Source organism: Perna viridis, chromosome 5 (genome assembly GCF_037379345.1).
Source record: "Perna viridis isolate PV_CMFRI_1.1 ecotype Kerala chromosome 5, ASM3737934v1, whole genome shotgun sequence".
Lineage (NCBI taxonomy): Eukaryota > Metazoa > Mollusca > Bivalvia > Mytilida > Mytilidae > Perna > Perna viridis.
Genome location: NC_142449.1, coordinates 33,215,615 through 33,240,699, shown reverse-complemented (window position 1 = coordinate 33,240,699; position 25,085 = coordinate 33,215,615). Strand labels below are relative to the sequence as shown.

The 25,085-nt window shown below is 33.4% G+C and overlaps 1 protein-coding gene across 3 annotated transcripts; it reads right to left on the bottom strand.

The window, feature by feature from the left end:
* Window positions 1-777: 777 nt before the first annotated feature.
* On the bottom strand, window positions 778-25,084 carry LOC148617152 (uncharacterized). Of its 3 annotated transcripts, none has more exons than XR_015922434.1 (12): window positions 24,948-25,084; window positions 21,792-21,841; window positions 20,282-20,387; window positions 18,856-18,976; window positions 16,949-17,064; window positions 14,869-14,938; window positions 7,905-8,002; window positions 5,731-5,777; window positions 5,102-5,207; window positions 4,087-4,222; window positions 2,911-3,016; window positions 778-1,376 (listed from the first exon to the last, which is right to left on the bottom strand). XR_015922434.1 is itself a non-coding variant. In XM_088584499.1 (12 exons), exons 1-12 carry the CDS (start codon window positions 25,082-25,084, stop codon window positions 1,271-1,273), a joined length of 1,203 nt encoding a protein of 400 aa, XP_088440625.1. In that variant the 3' UTR covers window positions 778-1,270. The 3 variants fall into 3 exon arrangements, 2 of the variants coding, with proteins under 2 accessions (XP_088440625.1, XP_088440626.1); XM_088584499.1 differs by having other exon boundaries at window positions 2,911-3,020; XM_088584500.1 differs by lacking the exon at window positions 24,948-25,084 and adding an exon at window positions 24,670-24,906 and having other exon boundaries at window positions 2,911-3,020.
* Between the last annotated feature and the right edge of the window lies 1 nt (window position 25,085).

Genomic DNA, 25,085 nt, shown 5'->3' with positions numbered 1-25,085 from the left:
CTTCATCATGTAACTCATGGACAAGTGGTGTTTTAAAAAGCTGTTCAACAGGCTGATCAAGAACCCAACAAACCTTTGGAAAAATATAACTACGATTCAAATCGAAGATGAAACAGGCAATCATTTATATATATATATATATATATATACATATACATAAACGTCTCAGAATGTGACCACTCTATTCGCTACACTGCTCCGTCGGATCAAATTGATACAGGGAAGATATATAAACGTATAGAAAGGTCTGAAAAGTTCCCAATGATGTTAGAACAGTCAAATTTGCGATGCAAATTTTTGGTCGTTCGCTCCGCGGGACTCGAACTCGTACCGCTGTGACATCTATGGCAACACCGCCTGCACTAAGACCAGCGCCCTAGACCACTCGGCCAGCTAGGCTATATAAAAATATAGCTTTCGCTGGCCGGGTCATTCCTCCTCGTAGGATTAATCTAGGGTTGTAACTTAGTACACGATGTATGGTAGTACGGGACAGTTCATTTTAGATGTTATTATGTAGGATAGATGATCAAAGTAATGATGCATGTCACAACAAATAAATATTATACAAACGTCTCAGAATGTGACCACTCTATTCGCTACACTGCTCCATCGGATCAAATTGATACAGGGAAGATATATAAACGTATAGAAAGGTCTGAAAAATTCCCAACGATGTTAGAACTGTCAAATTTGCGATGCAAATTTTTGGTCGTTCCCTCCGCGGGAATCGTTGGGAATTTTTCAGATCTTATATATATAAAGCTATGAGTTGCGTCAGTTTGATGTGCATTTATTTACGTAACAGGTTATATGTAAATTCCAGTCATCCGTACAGAACTGTTATTTTCGAAATTCGCTAAAATTACAAATCATATCTTAAAAAGGATAAAACTGGAGCTGCTTGTTAGGGTAAAAATTAGTATTCAAGAATATTGAAGCTCACGGTGCTCGCCGATACAGGCAATGCCTACTGTATAGTAGGTTTAGATATGTACGTTAAATGGATAAATGATAATTCGCTATTAAGACTTTCAACCTTGAGTCACCTTAAAACCATGTCAACTGGTAAGACATAAAGACGAACCTCTGCCATGTTAAACATTTATTTCTCGGATTTCGAAGTACATATTCACGACTTTAAAGTGAAATACTTTCTATTACCGTTTAACTGATGGCAGTTGTAATAAAAAAAAGACAATCACCTAAAAGTAATACAAAATGATTGAATTATACCATTCGGATGTCAACCAAAACAACCTTTAAAGTTTCAAGATAATCTAGAATTAGTACAGTGTTGATTAAGTCTGGAGTATACTTTGAATTGAAATTTTATGCCATTTTCTTCCTGTAGTTCTTGATCGACGCCATTTACCCTGCAAAAACCAAAGTGCAAGTTAATAATCAACTATATTAATAATTCAATAATATAATAACGGAATATACAGAATGAGTTATTGTTCTTACTAGTTGGATTTACCGCACGATTATACCAGAAAAAGACGTATAGTCACCCTTCTAGCAAGTTGTGTCTATAACATGCTTACTGTTGGACAGAAAATCGTCTCCCCTATATATGTATATTTTCAGTATCAAAGGTTGTACACACATTATTATTATACAGATATCAGTGATTTACCGAATGTTCATGTGTAAAAAAAAATTCGATAATTCAGACTGAAATAAATTCGGTAATTTCACCCTCGGATTTTCTCCCGCCAAAATATTAATCCGCCGTTCACAAAACTTAAAATTCAGGTTGAAAATAGGAGTAAATAATGAAGGAAATCTATATCATTAAATAGGATAACTAATTGGTTATCGTGAAATACAAAAATATGATCACTCGTGCCATGAACGCATACATATTTCACTCGGGCGCGGAACAAGCTCCGCATACTGGTTAATTCTAAGCGTTCTTCGGCACCCGTGACCATATTTTGGTTATTCACTCTTTCCGATTAATCATCCTATTATTACCTAATAGAGCGTGATGCATGGTACATCAGAAAGTGGCTTTTGGAAAAAGTAATGGAGACTGACCAATTGACAGTCACACGAAAGAAAGCTAACGACTTCCCAGTCCCAGTTCAAGCTAAGCCGGCTACTCGTGTGTTCTCAGAAATGAAAGGTAATATTTTTACCAGTTTTGACAATCTAGTTCGGGTGCTTGTATTTACGATTTAAGTATACTTTTGTTTTATGGTCGTCATCATGAACTCGTGGACCGTGATGGCGTATCCATCTCCACCATGAAAACTGATTTGTTCATCAAGTCAGTTTTCCTTTCTAGAAAAGCAGAGGACGCTTACCTTACTGGTGCACCTGGTTCATGCTCCCAGTTTTTAGTAGAGTCCGAGTTGCTCTTTGCTTTTGTTACTTTGTATTATTTTAGTTACTTAATGTTCTTTGTTGTATATGTCTGTTTTCCATGTTTGGTCTTTGTCCCTGGATTACTTTGTTTTGATTTCCGCTAGAACCTTGGTTCCCTTGATTACTCTTTGTACAATGTTTGTTAACGTAAGATTTTGATATAGTTTTTAATTAAATCTATTTACAACATTTTCTACATTTTATTAAGTTACACATAACCACATACACTCGTTTTAACTTTTCTAATTGCTTTTCCTGACTGATTTTTCAACAATCTTGTGAAATATACGAACAAAACGACAAATGATGCATATATGATTCTAATACTTCTGATGAGAGATTATACCTTGAAAGAAGTGTAAAGCATACCAAAATTGGCAATAGATATTGGTATTTTTTGTATTTTCGACAATTGGCAACTTAATCATCATTTTCATGTTAATATTAAAAAACTTAAGTGCAGAAATGACTGTCTAAAGCTTGTAAAAAAAGAGAGCGTTACAAACCGCAGTAATTGTTAGAAGCTAGAAGTATTACCTGATCTCTTTAAAATCTTCAGGTATTTCGGGGAAAAACCTATCACTATCAAATTCTTCATATATATGCGTCAGATATATATATTTGCAACAGGGATGATTAACAGCTAGCTGGTGAAAAGAAAATACTTAAAGAATACCCACGTTTCATCACTCAAGAAAACGCATAATCTCACAGGTATAGTTGTTTATATGTCTGGTGCATGTTCATGGTTTACTCTGTTTTGGAAGCTTGGTATTTCAATGCCAACAGATTATCTACTGACTTTTGAAAAATGGACTTATATTCCATATACAACCAACGGAAGTCAAGGAGATATTTAAGTTCCCTATTGTATCTCACATGCACTTGGAACCCTGTCCATCCCTGTTATTTTTCTTATCAACCTTATCCAACTCAACGACAAACGTGTTGACTTTTCATTCAGAATTGTGAACTTTCCTTTCATTGGTTGCAACATCCCTTCAGCACTTGCGTATGGAGTAATCATATCACAACTTATGCGTTATGCCAGAGCTTGTCGTAACTACGCAGACTTTTTGCATCGCAATAGACCTCTTATAGTTAGGCTTCTGGAACAGGGCTATGTAACTACAAGATTGAAGTCTTCACTACAGAAGGTTTATGGTCGCCATCATGAACTCGTGGATCGTGACGATGTATCCATCTGCACCATGAAAACTGATTTGTTCATCATTCATCGTGTCATATTTACCTTTCCTCTTTCGTCTACACTGGACGACTTTTTATGAGCAACCAGGCAAGTGTTCCTTGATAAGCAGAGGACGCTTATTCTACTGGTGCATTTCGTCATTTGCTTTTGTTACTTTGTATGTATTATTTTAGTGACTTGTTGTTCTTTGTTTTGTATGTCTGTTTTTCCATGCTTGGTCTTTGTCCATTGATTGCTTTCTTTTGATTTCCCCAAGAACTTTGGTTCCCTTGATTACTCTTTACTACATTGTTGTGCAATATAGTAAAAATATAGGTTACTACAAATTTTGTTCAGTCTTTACATGTTTACATGTTTGGCGGCATAGCGTGTGATTTCGGTAGGTGTGCTAATTTTGGCATATTTTATCGGATTGTCTAAACGCTAAAATATATTCTGCAAAATATTAACTCTGCGCTTAAGTGTGTAATGAAGTGAACCACTTATCATTTGTACATTCTTACATCATAAATAGTCTGTCCACCAAGTATCCAAACTCTTTCACAAGTCCCATTTTCGAGTAACTTTTGACTATATTCAAGAGCTTCGTCTAAGCTTTGTACAACTTTATTAACGTTTTGGTCAGCTTCTATTCGCTTTCTGTAATAACAAAATATATAACGTATATATGTTTAACTATTTGGTCTATAAAAATATTACACTACCACTTGATTAGATTTGTGGAAAAATATTTTATATACAAAATGTACTACAAACAAACCTTTTCCAATACATATCGCATAATTGAATTAAGGAGGTAGCCCTAGGGTAAGGGACACAACTCTTAAAAATCATTGGAACGTTTGTATTCAGCATTTTACATCAATCAGATGTAAGCATCTAATTAACTTGGATTCATTTTATTCTGCTCCAAACGAAAGCTTGAGAGGCTTTGGTGAAATTGAATATGATACAAACATATCACTGTTTTCATGGGTCATGTCCCTTATCCTATGTCTACCTCCTTAAGCGATATATTAATTTCATGGGTATATCATATCATCATTTCATAACTTTGTCAATATTTTCCAATTGCAACAGAACGATTAGTCTCGTTGACTCTTGTTTGTGTTAACAAAGATATAACATTTATCAAAGATCCGTGAGCACTGAATGCTTTTCATCCTTGTGAAAAAAGTAGCATACACAGTCAATTTGAAAAAAATTTATACAATAAGCTGTATTCATGAATTTGTATTTCCCATACGATTTAGATTTTTTTTCTTAAATGTATTGTATTAATTGAGGGTTTTAAATCTTTAATATTGGTGATCTGTAAATTCATAGTTAAACATGTATAGTATCTAACCACATGCATTTGCACATTTTGCATTTGGGATATTTAGCTTTTGAAGAATGTATCGTGTAGGTTCCAAGATGTGTTCAAATTCCGGGAAAAAAGCGTTTAATACTATAATAGAAAACTAATGAAATTCTGGCACCACGAATTTTTTAATTAGAAATTAACGCATACATTACCGTTCAAACCTAGAGATGACAATGTTAAAAAACCCAGGGTTAGTTCTCTCTGGCATTGCTGTTGAATCCCATGTTTTCCGACCTTTTATTACAGCACAGCGTTTCCCTGATAAAACATTGTACTAACATAGCATGTTTAACGCAACTAACTTGTAGACAGACTTGCTACATCAACATTTCACTAAAGAAATCCGTGGTATTTTCTTCAACTTATCCAAAAATTTCTTAATTTTAGTTTATTTTAATTCAATAATTTTGTTCATTAGCTTAATGTAGTTTGATCGGGGCCGCTAGATTAAGATTATTGTTTCTCCACTGTTACAATGAATAGAGCAAGTATTCGCTTGATGTATGCAATTTTGTTTTGTAATACTTTTTTTGCTGCATAGACTGACTCTGCAAAAGTACATTCGCGTTTTCATGTAAAAATGATATTTTTACATTTTGCATCATGTGCTTTTTGCGATTCCGGATATATCTATATACATGTATACGCATTTAAAAGTATAACAATAATTCTTTTGGTAGAGGGAAAATGAGTAATAATTTTCGTATATTTGTATTTTCGTCCGACGTCTTCCTCGAATATAGCAAAAATACCCCCCCCAAAAAAAAAAAAAAGAACCTACCTTGAATTTTTGGACTGCACTTCTCTACATAATATTTGTAATCAGTTCTGGAAAAGAAAAAAAACAAAATACACACTGTATGAAAAATGTTTCGCAGAACACAAGGCAAGACCAAAATCGCAGTGCCCCTTTTCTATGGCCTCTAATTCCAGAATGATTCACATCCCAACCCCAAAAGTCAATTACGGCTTTCATTTTAGTGTGAAAGATTAGCTCGTGAGAATTGGACGGACAAACCAAAAAAATACAGTAACTATTGTCCGGGTAAACAGTAGAGACAAGTCGAAGGATTTCTCTTCATTGAAGGGTACTGTCACATAGGAATGCATGAAATTTAAACGAAAAAAAGGGGGCGAAAGATATATTAAACAAATCAATCAAATATATATGTTCAATTCATTGCTGACACGTAGCTTGTCTTTGCAAGAATCATGTAAATTCAGTAATATGTGATACAGCCCAAGAATGGGTACACATTTTTATTTTTTTATTAAGTTGTTTTATTGGTCTGTATGTTGAAATGTATAACCATTCATTGTAATCTATCTGAATAGGCAAAATGGGAAAAATCTGAAACATGCATGTCAAAAACCCACCAATCTGACAATGTAATATCACTCAAGGATACTTTATTTGAAAAGACCATTATTTGATCTCTGCATCACTGGCTTTGCAAAGACATTTTTCAACAGAATGTTAGAAAAATGAGGTTTTTGACAGAGTTACCTGCCCTTGAAATGTTCTTTTTCAGTGCATTTAAATGAAATTGTAACTCAATGGTCCAGCATAATATGGAAAATCTTGTCTGTTTTCCTTGATTCTGGTGGTGCAAATAATCAAATTACTTTATCAAAATTATGTTTTTTTTCATACCATGTTTCACCTACTACCTGATTATTATAGGGACTGACACTTAAGTAATATATCACGTACTTAATGTTCATATGTTACAAATTGCATTTAATGTGCACCATTTGTGTTCATTTTAAATCAATGTTATATAAATTAAAGGAAAAAATTAGATAAAAAAAAACACAACCGCGTTATCATAAATTCATTTTCAATTGTGTTGGTAAATTTGGGGTCGTTTAATTTCAAATGCATGGACATTAACAAAGTTTTCCTGTCGGTGTCACCAATGATAATATCTTATCGCAGAATATTCTGTAACAACGGAACAAATCATAACAGATGTGTTTTTACCACACCAGTTGTTTAGCACTGATCTGACTAGTGTTTTACAGATTTTGACCTACAATGGAACTAGTTTGTTTGCTATAGAAATGGGAGGCTACGCTCTAGTCATAAAACCTAGTTTAACCAACCATTTCACTGAAAAATGCTTGTACCAAGGCAGGAAAATAGTCACTTTTTTCCGATTTATCCATGATTTTGACAGTACACGTACTTTTTAATATTTCCCTCCGAGTTATGATTATGAGTTCGGTAAATTTATTAATGTTATTGATAAAGGGCAATAACTCAATCATGGCTTAACAGATTAAAATGAAAATTGGACCACAGATAGTTCTCATCTTGCAGAACACTTTAACCATGTCAAAATTTGGCTATACCTAACGGTCTTGGATATATATGTGAAGATATGTACAATACTAATATAATGTTAAAACTACTACTATTTGGAAAACAGTATCAACGTTTCAACTTTATATATACTAAGAAACAGAAGAAATGCACCACTTCTTTCAAGTTGTACAAATTCAATAGTTCAAATATTTGGTACACCAAAACAAAAGTATCCTAAACATGATTATGCTTGACGTCAAAACGTGTAAATTGAAGAAATTTGCGCTTCTGTTGTGGCAACAGATAATTTCATCAAAAGAATTTAAAAAGTAGTCCCTTTCTAAATGAATGGTTATGAAAAAAAACCCTCATTTAAACTGCTGAAGAATGATATTATGTGCTCTATCATAGTAAAAGGACATATATCGGATCAATTTCTTTTTACTTTTAGGGTAAAAACTGCCAATATTTGAGAAATCAGTACTGTAAATCTGGAAATTTTCAATTGTCTTAATTATTTAAACAGTATATTCGTCTGAATCTACAATCGTGAAATAAATATCAGTGGTGCTTTGCTTTTGTTATTGAGTATTTCTATGCTTTTTCTCCAATCTAAACTATAGTTTAATAAACATGACAATACTTACGGTAAAGATGGCCATGGAAGATTATTTTCTAATGCTATTCCCCTATTATTACACATTGCAGCCATTACATTGAAATCACACATTCTGCATAATCTGTCCTGTTGACAAAAACGATGATAAAATTATCTTTGTTATTCGTCGTCAGCAGGTGGTGAATATATTTCGTGTAATATCAATAAAATAAGATGTGTTATTCATTACGCATATCTTACGTTTTAAATTAGAAGTTGGTTTTAATTGCCGAGACATTAAGTATCCGTCTTTGTAAGAATCATGCAAAATCTGAAAAATGTGATACATCCCCAAAAAGGCTATATATTTTTATAATTAAGTTGTTTCATGGGTTTATATAATGAAATGTGTAATTATTCACTCCATTCTGTCTGCTCTTAGGAGATAATAAACATTGGAAACCCAATAGATTCTTGTGTATTTGAGTATCATTTACAGAGTTATCTACCTTAATTTTGACATCTACAGTGCATTCTATATAATTTTTATCGTTTAAGAACACGGCTTATATGAAAAACCGAATGTTTACTTCTATTTACTATGGCAATTCAAACATAATATCAAAACATAAATATATGTAGTCTTCTCCCGTGAATCACATTTTGCATGATTCTTAGCTGGAGCGTAACTTAATTTTAAAATGAAAACTGAATGAGGAGACAGAGGTAATAACTACTATTTCCTTTCTATCAACACTTTAATAACTATGATTAAAGAAAATAAACAAGAGGCTCCGAGTCGTTAAAATCAAGCACCTGCAAATATTGTTCCTAAACTTACATCATTATGATTTCCTTTGATGTGGTGCTATTTGTGAGCCATTTTGAACCAATTAGAATCGTTTCTCGGTGAAAGGTAACAGTAAAAACTTTCAAACTCAAAGACAGAAATGAAGCGTTCTTTTCGTGCACTTGTAGTTTTTGTGATTTCTTTTTTACGTATTAGATTCAATGGGTTCCAGAGATTATTCATGGTGCTATTGAGATCATCTTTGTTGACCAGAAGGTAAATTGGAGGTATTTATTTTTCTTTAAGACAAGCACCTTAAGGCTCTTTTGCAGAAAATTATTTTCCTATGTATTCGGTGATGGTGGCTATATGTTTTGGATGAGCTGAGTTATCGGTTCAATACTGAGGAGAACATCTTAAAGGAAATTTCGAAAATATTAACAAACTGGCAGAGTGTTAAAATAGCTACACACAGCTATACCGGATATGCCCCCGCCCCCATCCCGAGGCAGGTTACGGTAGTGAAATATAACTTGATATGAGTGCAAATAGTAAAATACTTTGTCACATTCAATGTAGTCGATAAATGATGTATGGTTAAGGTTCGAAATGATATCTTCGTCCTATACTTCCAACGAAATTCAACGAAACAAAATCGCAGGAAAGTATGCTTATCTACACCTCATAACAGTCATCATACCAAATCCAAATAAAAAAAATCCCTTCAGCGGTTTCAGGGTAGCTGCATCTGCAAAAAATTATCAAGTCCCATAATTCCAAAAAAAATGCCATAACAGAATAACAATGCAGCATGCTGGTCTACACATAATAGCAATACTCTAAAATAAATATTAAAAAAAAAATCAATCAATCAGATCCGTTCTGTCCACCGGTCGTTTATTGTTGAAACATATTGAAAATAATCTAGATCCAATTATTCAAAGAATATTCGCCAAAACATAATGTAGAATGCACCACTAAACTTCATAACCGTACAACATTCAGAATATCAAAAGACACTTTCGATCGGTTTCAGAGAAGTTGCTTCCACAGAACCTAACAGACGGGTGTCTACCATTCCCATGTCCAACCGTCATTTCGCAGTCGGGGGAAAATATTCAAGGAAAGAATTTCATGTTATTCCGTTGCCACGAGAATATAGGCAATAAAGGCCAAATTTACTGAAACTTCAAACAGAAAAAAAATTAAAAGAGACATAAGAATCCTTAGACATAACAAAACTTGAAGACAGGAAACAGAGACTATCAAAACATACAATGTATACAATATAAAAAAAATATCAGATTAAAATACAATTACAAATTAAAAACTGAAACAAAAAAAGTACAGCACATGAAAAACTAAACAATTGCAATACAAACTTCAACAATACACCCTTCGCCTGAATATAGCTGAAATATTGCTGCTCGGGCGTTAAATCCCAACAATCAATCAATCAATAATACGCTGGGAGTAACATCAGGTGTTCCGGAAGTGTAAATATGTTCTGCACCGTCAGAGTCACATGAAGAAAATCCAACAATCATTCAAGGTGAAATGAGAAACCGTACTGAAGATATATTTACTCAACGTTGAAATAAAATTTAATTGTGACGACGACCATGTAACTTGTGTAGTAAATATAGAAACATATGCTGAATACTGAATATACCCGACATAGAAGCTTATTTGACAGAATCCTTTACTAAGAAATCCATTGTACGAATCAACTACACGGCAGTAACGGATCGATTGACACATGTATCTAAAGTAGACTAGATATATTGATACATCCACAAAGAAAAGGAAAATTTAGGATTGGAAAGGCAAAACTATCACGTATGTCATAAAATCTCGTTTTCAAACGTCCTGTGTCACCTATGTATAGTGCAAGATATAGTATGTAGTAGGCGAGAGTGTATCAGTTGCCTCTCTCATGTCAAGTTAATTTGGGTAGATTTAATGTAAATAATTCCTCAAGATAGGGTCATTCAGAAATAATACACCATTAACCCCCTCTTAGGGGGTCACATCATGATCAGTGGCTACAACAGTCGGTGTATTCAACCATGCCTTGGATTATTTTGGCAGCCCTGTTAGCTAACTTTTTTCATGTGCTCTTTAAATTGTTTCTGAAACACTTTTTTGTTTCGTAGTGTCTCCAATCGTGTCGTCGTACCATTTCCTTAACTTTTCACTGCCATCCTAGACAACATGGGAAACTGTGGCTCTTAGATGTTTATTTAACTAATTTACCATACCCTTAATGACTACTGATGACAGTAAACAACCCCGGGATGCTCTCACAAAACTAAGTGAGCAGAAGCATGGTAAATGACATTCCATATACAGTCACCAGATAGAAAAAACACCCGTACTTGAAAGTAACCAAATTATTAGACAGAAGTGCAACAGTATCACAATACTCCTACCATGCAAGGAATTAAACTGTCAGAAAATCTCGAATGTGAGCCAAATATCAACATGCCTATTAGCTGTATCCAAAACCAAGAGTCATTTTCACAGGGAATAGACATCAAATTATTAAGTAATCACACCTAGTTCCATCTCATCTTGAAAAGCTTGGGATCTCGATGTATCAACTCATTTTAAAGGTACCCGAGATTCGCCACTGCAACATGCCATCGATAACATGGAACTGTAACAAAATTTTGAACTACCTATGTTGACCTCCTTTGCAGCAAACAAAAATTAGTCGTTTAATTCTTTTCAATATAGTCACCTAAGCCAAATAGCTTTTTACATTCTACCAAGCAATCGAAAACCATCTACATCTATCAGAAATACCCATCTAGGTAAAATTCTTTATCTGATGCATATATACCACTACAGGGTTCAGCCACAATCCATCATGGATAAATAAACCCGACAAAAATGTGCACACAATATGCTACTACGCTAGACAGCTTAAAGGAAATAATTACGAAGATTTAGATAGAAAGCAGGATCAAACATTTGATCTGAAAAGCGCTGGACATTTTAGTATTTAAATAACTTTGTAGTGGAAGGTGGGCATATCAGTGGAAAAAAAACTGATGCTTTATCAGTTAATCAGTGGACATATCAAGGGAGGATTTCCATGAAATGTTTTGCGGAACTTTAATTAGGCTATTCAGCTGGAAAGTTAACAATAATTTGCCTATTTGTTTACTACACAAAATCAGTTGCTCGGGCTAGGGTGGAAATAGGATTTTGAAAAAAGGCATAATTGAGTTTGAAAAGAGTGCCATCGTTTCTTGGTCATTGTTCATAAATATTTATAGCTGATCTGATCCGAAATAAAGAACATCGTTTGGCAAGATCCTTTAATCTCAGTTTCCGCTATGTAGATGACGTATTATCGAAAAACAATCCTAGTTTCGGGGATTTGATACATCGTATCTATCAAAAAAAAAAACTTGAGGTAAAGGATACTTAAGGCTAGAAACCACTAATTCCACTTCCCATAGGCTTCTATGCTAATTTCACAATATTCAATGGCTTCTCTGGACTTTACCTTAACTTTAACCTGCAGAGGACTACATATCAGCATGATTCTACATGTCAGCTCACAATCCTCAAAATGGCATGTGGGGTTAGCAGACTTGCAGTGCAGTACTGGTCACCGGAAGTGAAGGGTCTATAAATAGCATGGGAAATCCCAGTGTTTTCACAAGATAGGGGTATATATAGAAATCATTATGGAGATTAGGCTTCACATCACAAGAAGCAAAATGCACCTATAAATTGTACAGAAATGTTTTTCCTTTCAGAAACTGTTTAATTTTTTTAAATAAGATGAGAACTTTTTTCACAGCACTATGAGGAACAGGGGTAATTTCCGCGTAGGACTATGTTTGCCTACGTTCCAAATGCTCATTGGTTGCATTGGTGGTCTGTTACCTACAGACACTGTGAAGTCGGTCTTATATCTTGACCGATGGTAAAGGAAAACTAGTACTATTGACGAAACTTTACGACAAACGTAATGACTTTTCATTCAGAATTGTCAGTTTTTCTTTCATCTGTGGCGACATAAGTAGAAGATTTAGAAATGAATTCTTTAAACCAACTTACATTCATCAAGTTCCTATTAAATACCTGCAAAGTTTTTTATACAGTGCAAGTAAAGAGCGTTTTCAACCTGAAGTAAAAGAGGAATGAATCTGGAGTAACATCCTACATTTCACAAATAATACCCATGAAGACAAATAGTGTGGTAATTATTGACTTGTTAGGTGAACTGATAGACAGAAAAAGATAAAGTTGTGCTAGGTTCATCCCCACTCGTACAGCAGAAAGTTACAATGTATGCTCAATCTATTTAAAGCCATATATCAAAGTTGAAATTAATCAATTCATCCAGTGGCAGCCGAGATTTTTGTGACACAAGTTTTCTCCGTACGTCATCCTGTATAGTTGAAAAATGTGACGCCCAACAAAATAGATTAATTGGTACTAGACATCATTTCAAATTGCTAACAACATATGCCTCATATACATAAAGCCATACATGTATACCGAATTTGAAATGATGTAGAGATAATTGTGAAGAATTTCCTATGGAGAGAACAACAGCCAACGGTGTGGTTCAAATATACCAGCCAGACGTGGTTTACAAAGCAAACCAAACCGGCAGAAATCTGATATTAACTTAAGCTAAATAAAAGGCTTCTCAGGGAACAGATTGATATGGCTGCAGATGTCGAACCCTGAATAGTTTGACATTTGATGTGGGATAAAAATTTGTCCAGAACTAATGTGGTCCTTGTTTATTCCTAAATGGTTCCAGTCAAAACCTGCAAAATCTAACCCGAGCTTCATGTGAGAATACAGCACCTTGTGGTACAATTTCAAAGCAATCCATTCCCTTTCAGAAATGTTATTAGCCCCTTTGTGGCCCATTTTTTCATTTGGCTCAAGCCACAACCCCAAAATCAATCCCAGTTTTCTGTTTGAGGTATGGTACCTCGTAGTAACATTTATTTGAGATCTACACACTCTTATTCAAGTCATTATATGGACAAAAGGAAAGTGCTTGTTTTATGCCCCTTTTTTGGTCCATTATTCATGCAAGGTTAAAGTCTTAACCCCAAAAATTAATCCCAGTCTTCCTCTGATAGTATGGCACCTTGTACTACAATTTCCAAAATATTCATTCACAAATAGTCTAGTTATTGTCTGGAGTCAGGAAATGATTCAAGTTCCCCTTTTTAGCCCTTTTTGGACAAGTTAAAGTCTTTACCCCCGAAAATCCAAGCCTGACCATTGTGGAATAGAAAATTGTGGAACAATATCAAAGACATTACTATGCTTTTACTGAAGTTAAAATTGTTAAAATCTATGAAATTTTTGTTTAAGGCCCTTTTTGGTCCCTAATTCTAAAACAGAATCATAACCCTAAAAAATCATACCCAACCTTTCTTTTGTAATTTGGAACTTAGCTAATAAATTTTATAAAGAACAACCTACAAGTACTCAAATTATTGCACAAAAACCCAAGTGTCTACAGACAACAAGAAGAAGGCCATACCATTAACAAATGCAAAATTTTTACGGTCATATCAAAAAGAACTGTGACAGTATATTCTGGATTTGAAATTCCCCTTTAACATGTTTAATGTGGAAGAAAATGCTTGTTGAAGGGGGGTATATATAAACATCTCCATCTTCATTTAGTTGCAATCTTTGTTGTGCAAGGTATACCTCACTCGTAAAGAAATTTGTTATTGGATAACAACAAAAACCGCTTCCAAAGTATGCCTTATCTATAAAAAGCCACACCCCTAATTTGAAATCAGTCCATCCATTGTGAGGCGAGATAATTGCTACAGAACTTGGACAGATGGAATGACAGAAAAGGTTATTCCAATATACATACATACATACAACCTACTCACTGAGTTGGGGAATAATATACTTTTAAAGCTTTTTTCAGGTATTAATTTCTGGATTATCCTATTATATACTGTGAAAGTACTATTGTTCGTTGGGTACTAATTTTCGTGGTTTTTGTGGGGAGGCCAAAACTTGAAATTTGGTTCCCAATGAAACGGAGATTTCTGTTGATGTGTGTACTGAAAACTTAAAAACCATATATTCAAGAATCCACGAACTTGCATTATCTCCCTGATCCACAAAAATTGGTATCCACAATTAAAATACTCCCACATTAAGAAACACACCACAACACCAAGTTTTAGTAAGTTTTTAATTATCTGACCTTCTCGTACACCTCAAATATTAAATCAATGTCTTTATCCGTCTGTTTTCCAACTGGTACTCCTTCAAAACTGCAAGATAAACAAAACCATGAAAATGTGGAGTTGCTTTAATGCATTTTCTATTAATAAACCATTTTTAAGTCCCTTAGCGACTTCTTGCACTCGTAATTTCAGTGCTTTATACATGTATTGGCATATAATTTGCATAATTATACATTTATACTCTACATTATGCTGTCAATCCAGGCTGTGTTTACCACCATAGCATCATAGTTCTAGCTTCATACGAGATAAAAATGTACCTCTTAAATATCATACATGTGTGTTCTATGTGTTATTTGCTTGTATGAGAATGTGAAATTTATATGAATTATTCGGTTAGCATTCAACATTAACCAGTTTCTGATCCAGGCACAGGGGCTCGTTATACAACTATATAGGTCATATACATTAGTAGGGCCCCGATATCTATGAATATTCATTACTAGTTGTTTATTCTGGTTCCTAATCTGGTTTCCTGGTCAATAAGCGACCCAAAGATCAATTAATGTACCCTTTTAAAAAATATAATACACATGTGTATGTGTATTTTTTTGCTTGTAAGAGAATGGGAAGTTTACATTAAAAGATGAAATGATCGGTTAGCATTGAATTTAGGAAATATTACCCAGTTTCTGTTTCGAACACAGGGGCTGCTTTCAATTGACTAAATAGGTCATATACATTATCAGGACCCCGATATCTCTATATAGCCATTGCCAGTTGTTTAATCAGGTTCCGGGTAACCAGTTGTTTTGTTTAAAAATATTCCAGTCATCACAGTTACGAAAGAGTGTGCAATCATATCAAGGGAACCAAGATTCTAGCAGAAGTCACCCGATTTTAGAGCATATTGCATTCATGCCATTTTGGATGTTGAAAGCAAGCATAAGTCAGTGGCAGAGAATATTTGACGATAAGCGACTTTGAAGACAACAGTCTTTGATTTACATACATTATTGAACAAATATTATATGGTTAACTTCAGGGAATAGAGTTGGCCTTCCCTTGATTGAATGACAATCACTTGATTATCTTCTTAAGAATTTTGGCTTTCTATCAAACTTAGAAAAAAAGACCAATTAAATCATAATTGTATTTTGTCCTTTAACATTTTGCAATCACCATAACTGTGTACATGTTAAGAAAATGTAAACCAGTGATCCAGGAGTTGATACTGATTATTGTACAGTAATTTCTGAGTTATGATGGTACATTTGTATAAGGCAATGATTGCATGAGTAACATTTGATATTTATCCAAGTAACAACTAGCCTTCAAATTAAAAAAAGAATGCAATTTAAGTGCAGTATTTTCACTGCAGTTTACATTTGCAACACATTGTATCGCTACTTTTTTAAATAACATTGAAGGTTTAAATCATGTACAAGTAAACACCAAATTTTTTGTTACCAAAAAAAAAAAATGTTTCATATTATAATATGGTTTTGTTAGTCTTCCTCTCAGATTAACTCCATGCACCATTCTACAGACACAAGTACTTCAGTGTCATAAATGATTAGCTGTCTGAAAGGAGGAGCCATGATGCATGCAAATAATACAATCTAAAAGTCGGACCATGTGAAGTGCGACATCCATCACCTCATCATGTTAAATTTTGGAACTCAACAGAATTCTAGAAATTCATAAGAAATTTTATCATTACCAAGTTTGTAAGGATGCTGATTTTCATTATTCTGTGATCTGGACCTTTAATCTTAAAAATCAAAAGTGTTCTAGGTTTATGTATCAAATTTTGTCAAAATCCCTGTAATGCAAACTGATTCTTGAGTCCTCACAAAAGTGTCACAGACTGATAGATTGACAGATGGAACTTTGTAAGAAAGTTCATGAAAACCTGGGGGATCCTGGGGTTCCCTGAGTTAGAACCCCTTCTTTTTATCAGAATTGATACTTTTGTGCAAAATTTTGGCAAATAATAGACTAGAACCCCCTCCCCTTTTCAAAATCTATATATTCATCCCTAAAATTTACATGTAGATGTTGCATCAAAGTGTAGATGCCCAATCATAAACATACTTCTCTACAAGTTTATACTGGTTCTCATCAAACTCTGGCAGGAATGTGTCACAATCATATTCAGCAAGTACTCTTGTCAAGAAGAATCTTATACTGTAATCTGAATCCATAGCCTCCTACAACAATAATAAAAAAAAAATCATGATAACCATTTTGGGCAAATGAGAGCAGCAAGTAAAAGCTACTTATACTATAATGTTTTGTTTAAAAAAAAAAAAGATTATTCTTTTTTAAACTTAATGGTTTTGAGCCAGTAGCCGATTTTTTAAGCATAAATTGACCCTTTTGACCATGTGATTTATTTTAAGCCACAATGCAAACTACTGGGTCAGACATTCAGTGCTAATTGATTACATATATTGAGGTCAAACTGTTTTTACAGAGGTGCTGAATTTCCCTCAAGAGGAGAGGCTCACATTTTCAACACTGTAGTTTAGATTTCAGTACTTTCTTTGCGGTTCTAATCATTATTTATAGTGTTCACTTGTTTCTCCCTCATGATTCCATAATATGAAGAGTTTTCTATTCTTGAACTATTCTGAAAGCATGCAGTTGACTTTGAAGCAAGAAATACAGAAAAAAAATTATCTGTCTTTAAATGTCATACTGACTCAGACTTATGTTTTTTTTTTTTAAATAGATGCATTTAGGAACTGATTTCAGGAATTTATGAAAGGGACTATCTCGAAAGGTGAAAGTTCAATGCACCCCAAAGATGATAGATGCCAAATGATGGCATTAGCTCACATGGCCTTTGACCAGGTGAGCTAAAAACTTGTTTTCATATTTACATGTGTATTCACCATTATGAAAGTGAGATTTCTATTGACAATACAAAAATGCAAAAAAAAAAAAAATTTTAGCCCTTAAATTAACAATGGAAATGTCCACAAAAAAATTTTTAATTATCAGAAAATGGTTAGAAAAATGACTATCAAAACTGACACATAATGTTTTATTATTTTTTTTTAAATAGAATAACCTTTATATTTATTATTTCATGTAGTGCAGATATTTAAATAAGCTACAGTGGTCCAGGGTTTTTCAGAAATAGAGGGTACCTCTGGAAAAATCCATATAAAATCAACTTTCCCACAGTCAATGACTGCTTTCCTAACAAAGCAAATACTTACAGCATATGAAGTTTTCAACTTGCCACAGGAAAGTGTAACTAAGTACCTAACTTTCCCTGACCCAAATTTCACATGCTCCAGGTAACGGGAAATAGGAATCCTAGAACACTGAGTTATACAAGGAGTATTTCGCTTTTCTTATCAAAAATCTCAGACTTTTTGTAATAAAGTTAACAAGAAGGATGGAAAGGATTTTTTTCAAAAATGGCTTAAATATCGTAAGAATATTGAACAACTGCTTGATAACAGTTAATATATTGTAATTTTATTTTTGTTAATTTAGTCACAAAATGACCCTGAGTTGTAATTTTTTTTATATATATCCTCATCAAATTTGACTATAGAATGCTATAGAGAACAGATAAATAAATACAGAATAATTGCAGTTTTTTAAGGAGGTAGATCTAGGGTAAGGGACACAACTCTGAAAATCATATGACTGTTTGTATTCAGTTTATATTTTACATAAATCTTATGTAAACATCTAATTAACTTAAATTTCATAAGTTATGTCCCTTACCATAGGTCTACCTCCTTAAGTCAAGACTTCAAATATCAAAGTGAGTCTAGTGGGGCAAGAGGTTCAAAACAGACATTATTCTGTTTATAGGCAACATCACAGTGGATTTGACAAAACCATGTCATTGGAAATTGTAAATATTATTTTAGTATCATGGCAGTAGTCAGAGACAGAACATATCAGGCAGGAAGAAAACTGGTAAATGATTTAGCTGTCAATTAAGATACACCTATAGAAACATCACTATGGAGTACCTTATATATTGAGCTGCCTCCAATGATGTAAATAGATTCCACTTTATCTGCTAGATCTTTTGTTACAATATTCATAGCTTCATCCAATCCTCTGGCAATATATACACCCTCAGGAGCTTCTCTGAAATCAGAAAAAAATATGTTTATCATGATTCCCCATATCAATACTAATTATAAAAGTTTTTTTTTAGGGAAAAATCAAGCTCAGTATGATTTTAATGTTTTTTGATACATCAAAAGATTATTAGAACTGCTGGAAACAATGGCGTTCGTCCAGTAAGGGCAAAATTTTGCCTTGAAATCAAGGTCTACCTGAAGAAAATTTAATGATGTTTCTCCAACTATTTAATGTGTTTTATAGTTGATTCGATTAGTTTATGGTAATAATTTAACATACACAAGTAAATGTGTACGGTCATATATGTCCTTCAAACTTGGCTAAAATTGGAAAAATCTGTTAAAGTCTGGAAATTTTTTCACTCTTTTAATAATGGCCATATGTGCGTTCATCCTCATGTTCCATATACATTTGTATTTTGTGTATAATTGTCAGTTATAACTCATGTGAAAATATCTTGAGTAAACAAATATGTCACTCAAAAACCACCTTAAAAATTGCAGAAATGTTAAAAGTTTAAGGCTTTTGTAAAAGTTGCATAAATGCATACTTTTTATTTCTTTAATAATGTCATAAATATCAATAAAAAAATGCATGTATTGTCTTTCAGACTATTTTACTAAACTAGCACTACACAGAAATCAGCTTTAATCAAATTTTTAAAAATGCACAAATTATGAGGGCAAAAGGGGTCCTTACTGACCTTTCTCCTTCAGTAATCATGGTTCATCATAGTTGAATATACATGTACATGTAAATTTGCACATTATTTTTTAGAGAAACATGTATTGATATTTCAAGGTTTCATAATGAATGAAAGTTGAGTATCACAAATATCAACTTAAGTTATTCAATTTCTACATCATAACAAGTGAGCCTCAATGACTTTTTTATGACGTTGAAAATAAATAAAGCTACATGTAGTTGATATTTTGTGATAATCAACTTTCACAAGTTATGATTTTTTTTCTCTTTGATTCTTCTGGAAAATTTTGGCTGCTGAACATTTGACATCTGTGATGACGGAAATTCTAGGGGTCGTCTGTCCATGATGTCACTAATGGTTACAAACATCAAAACATCATTTTCAACAAATTAGGTTTTATAGGAAATGAAACATATTAATACAACAGCCAATGGCAACAGAGATTATTTTTTTTTTCACTGAATTGTATCACAGTGACAACGTCCATGATTTGATACAATGTATTACAAATCTTGTCGTCTGAGAAGTAAATAAAACAACCAAATCATGGAGAAATGGTTAATAATGATACACCCAAGTTTTTTTGTGATGTGTTGCCTTACTTCATTTCTCTGCTGAGTATAATGTTTATTCTTTTAGGAAGTGGTCTGAACTTCTCAGGAATAGAAAACCAGGTTTTTCTTCCCATAATAACTGCATTTCTTTTATCTGTGGAGAAAATAAATGAAAAGAGAATTAGAAAAAGCCTAGCAAAGCAATAAATCAAAATTAAAAATGACATCTTTTTAAGTTAAACAATAAATACACAAATGTATTTAATCAATGTTAATTTTTTCCTATATTTTTAGCACATTGAACTATGCCAATTTTGTAACTTTATGTTGTGGATGGTTCAATGGTAATCTGCAACTCCAGGAATATTGGACCAATATTATTCAACCTCATCTTCTGGAGAGTTAAAAAAAATTTTCTACAGTTTTAGCATGTTAAACTTACCTATTATGTCAGCAATATATGCTATCATTAGTACATTACTTAAGAATTGTCTAACCCACACTGCAGTTTTTTTTTAACTTGCTTAGTGTTTACAAACATATTGAAGATCTAATGTGCTGACAAATATATGACGGTGGCTAAGGTGGAGATGGGGATCGGGATTGTTTACTCAAGTCTATGCTTACACCTGAATCTAGTATTAAATTGGGAAAAAAAACATACATAAGAGAACATATGTATTTTTTCGGGAATAAATCAAAAGTTTCTGTTCATCTCATGCAAAACTGAACAAAGTATCATTAGTATTGGGACTCATTAAAACTGAAAATAAGACAAATGCACATGTATTACTAACACATCTTTTAAATATATTCATAGAAATACCATAGATTTCAGAGAAAAACTATAATAAAATTTGCAGTTTGTGTACATCACATGCATGAATTACATGTAAAAATGTATGTACATGTAATTTATATTCATACATGTAAAATGATATAAAAATAAGATGTGGTATGATTGCCAATGAGATAGTCATCCACCAAATGCCAAGCAACCAACAATTAAACTTCTACAGGTCACCACACTGTCTTCAATGATTCGACAAAACCCATATCATAGAGCAAGCTGTAAATGGCCCAAAAATAAATGATGTGAAGCTATTAAATAAAAGACGAAAATCTGCAGAAAAAAAACACAAATATCAATGAACCAAAACAAAACAAAAAAAACAAGGACAACCAATGGGCTACATGTTCCTGGCTTAAGACAGTCACATTAAGTGTGTGGTAGGGTTTAAACATTGTTTATGAGTGCTCAAACCTCTCCTAACATGGGACAGTGGTGGGAAAATTCAGTAAAACAACAAACAAAAAAAATCTGTCCATTACAGATTTAACTCTTGAGATCACTACAGAATACAAACTCAATAACAATGAACTATATGTCATTACAAGCAAGTCTTTTTAAAAGAAGGCAGAAGCTGAATTTTATTTCAGTGGCACCTGAGCAAACATATTTAGTATATACATGTACCTTGTACTTATCTCAATTTTTGTTTGGCTAGGATTAACTACATCTTAGGTTGATGCTTTTGTTAAAACTGCATGTATTTACCTGGATCTTTTGTCTCTGATGTTATCTTTTTAAAAAAATCCATGTCTTTTCTGTAAAAAAAAATAATAATTTATAACCATATTAATACAAACAGGTCTTAATTCATTACTTTACAGAATTTCATATTCAATCTGCCTTCATGACCTTAATTACATTACTGTTAAAGAGAAATACACTGACAAAGAATATCTTTCCATCCTTCATTGTATTCATGAGGCCAAGAAAAAAAATTATGTCTGTTTAAGGTTACCCTACCTACATGTATCCTATTTTTTCTACCTACTTTAGGATATTTTACTTGTATTTTTTGTCAAAATGCCTCTAATTTTATTACACAAGCACGATAAAAATCCTCCCATAAGTGTCTATATAATGTAATTTGAATAAATAAAATGATTTTACCTATCTACACGTACCTACCTTATTTTTTCATCCAATTTAACCTTAAACTGATATATATATATGTTTTTTTTGCCTGACTTTATAATTCCACAATTTTAAATAGCATATATGTCTTTTTTATGCAATATTGGTAGATCACCTTCCATGGCCTCAGCAATGACAGTTTTTACAACAGTGTAAATCTCATGTATATTTCATAAACAAACACGGCTACCATTGCTTTGACAAATTAAAGCTGATTACAGGCATGAAACGGCATTATCTGCTTTACTTCTTTCATATTGAGCATCGCATATATTAAAACCACTTTTGAAAGAATATGGTCAACAGCACTTACATCTTTTAACCTGTGTGACTAATTAGCAAAATTAACAACCATGTCAAAATGTCCTTTGATTGCTGCAACTACATGTAGTAACATAAATTTCACTCAATATGTTGAGTCTCAAAGACAAAAAAAGGTAAACACATTTCAGATAATTTCAAATTAAATGATTACCTGGCATATTTAAATCAAGTAGAATATTATAGGATTAAACACTGTTTTTCTAGAATTTATCTAAGTGTAAAATCAGACCATTCACTCACAAACCTGACAATAAAAGTAAATATGCCAGGTAATCCTGCAATTTGATAGGTCAGACGGACGACGACGACAGACACCAAGTGATGGCAATAAAAAGTGTCCTCAAAATTATCTTAAAAACTAAAACTATTTCTTGAACTTTCAAAAATCTAACTTCAAATAGCAAAAGAGGATTGGAAGTACATACAATGTTTAGATTATGAGAATGTCACATTGCAATCAATGTCATCCTATTTACAAATGTACTTTCATCTCTAACTCAGTTGAAAAGACAAACAATACAATGTATCAAAAAGTTAAAATTTTATGTAAACGAACAAATGTATTCAGAACACCTAGGCTACATGTATATGTATTTTATATATTTTAATAATACAGTCAAACCTCCATGTCTCGAAGTCCAAGGGCCACTGTGATGCGTTTGAGTTATTGGAAGTTTGAGAAATTGAAATTCGTAGATTTCTGGATTTTTTTTGTTGCCGGTCCAAGTTCAACTTTATCATTAGAAATTGCTTAGTTCCTACAAAGTTTCGTTACTTTTTGGATATTTTTAATTCCCTTTACAAAGGTTATGTGGATTTGTTGACATTAAAAACTTCCAGTTTCAGTTCCTCGATCAATTATTTGTTTTTATCTGATTTTCTTTGATGCTTTCTTCAGGGCTAGTTCAGAACATTCTGGAACTTTAATCAGTATTATGTTAATTAAAACTACCTAATTAGTGATGACTTAAATATTTCCAGTAATTAACTAAAATGCTTCTTTGATTAATCACAGGGTGTCAGTTTTTCACACCTTTTATTACCCAAGCCGACAAAATGACTGACAAGTTCAATTTAATAAGGGTTACTCTCTAAGATTTTTTACTAAACGGACTGACTAGTCAGAGTGTTCGAGAAATCAAAGTCCGAGAAATACAAGGTTATTTATTTTGATTATATAGGAGAAAAGTTTGATACTTTGCATTGTGTTCGAGAAATCCCGGATGTTCGAGCCATCCAAGTTTAGCAAGTGAAGTTTGACTGTAATTCATACATTTAAATATTAAAAAAAAAGTCAACATTCTCTGCTGACTAAGTAAATGTACTTTGTTTTTTACAGCAAAACCTAGTATTACATTACTGGTTAGATAAAAAAGAAATGCTGAGCTCGCTTACTAAGTAAAAGGCAAAGTCAAACACGCACTTTATATAATAAAGTAATATTTAAGTGTTTATAGACTACACAGTACATTTGTATATCAATATAGTCTCTAACCCTGGTCCCTGATGGAGTCCCATGCAGGTCCGGGTGTTAAAAGAATAGGCCTGCTGCAGCGCTAAGCTTGTTGTAAAAGGCGACTAAATAGTGCTCAGAAATCTAGCCGGGGACCAGGCGCTCTGCCTACAGAGCAACTGGGATGTGTGCTCCAGTTGGTGGAATGGGGTACCCCTGGTGTGTTACATGCTGGGGTTGTCAGGCAATAATACGGAAAACCTGACCGCAAACTATAGTGGTGCACCGTGTTGGGAAAGATGTCACGTTCCTCGCATGTTAAAAAACCCTGCTGAGGTATTCAATAGGTTTAGGAACCATTGCGCTCTGCCACAGGATGCTAAATTGCCCGACCCTACCCACCCCTTTCTTTTTCTTGTGGCAATCAAAATTTGTCGACCCTATTATCCTCGTGTCCCATCCCATTTTTTTCATTTCATGTTCATTTCATCATCCATTTCATGTTCATCGTCTGAATATAGCTGAAATATTGCTGCTCGGACGTTAAACCTAAACAATCAATCAATCAATGGTCACTGATGTCGTGATGTCTGATGACCTAACGCCCTAAGAGAAAAAATACAGTTGTACGAGTTTTACATTGATTACGCTTCTGAATCAATTCTGCAAGTATACCTGATCATTTTCCATGGTAAATGTCCATCTTTGCCTATTCCCCTATTATTGCACATTGCAACAACCAAATTAAGCAAAGTTTTAGACATAACTTATGCCAATTGTTTACTTTCGATTTGACCGAAAATATTATGGCGGGAAAATTATCTCCCTTTAACTAGAGGAAACTGGCATGCGGACCTCCACGAAAGCACCCACAACATGCGCGCTAAACTTTTCGAAGAAACACAAAATGTGGATATCCAGATCATGACATGATGATAAGAATCTGTTTTTACTTCTTTCTTCTTTCAAATATTTTCATTGATCGACAGGTGTTATTATTGTGTTTGATCACATGACTGACGTCACGTTTTGTGTTGGTTCCATGACGCAAACAGGGAAGACAACATGGCGGAAGACAATGATTCCACATA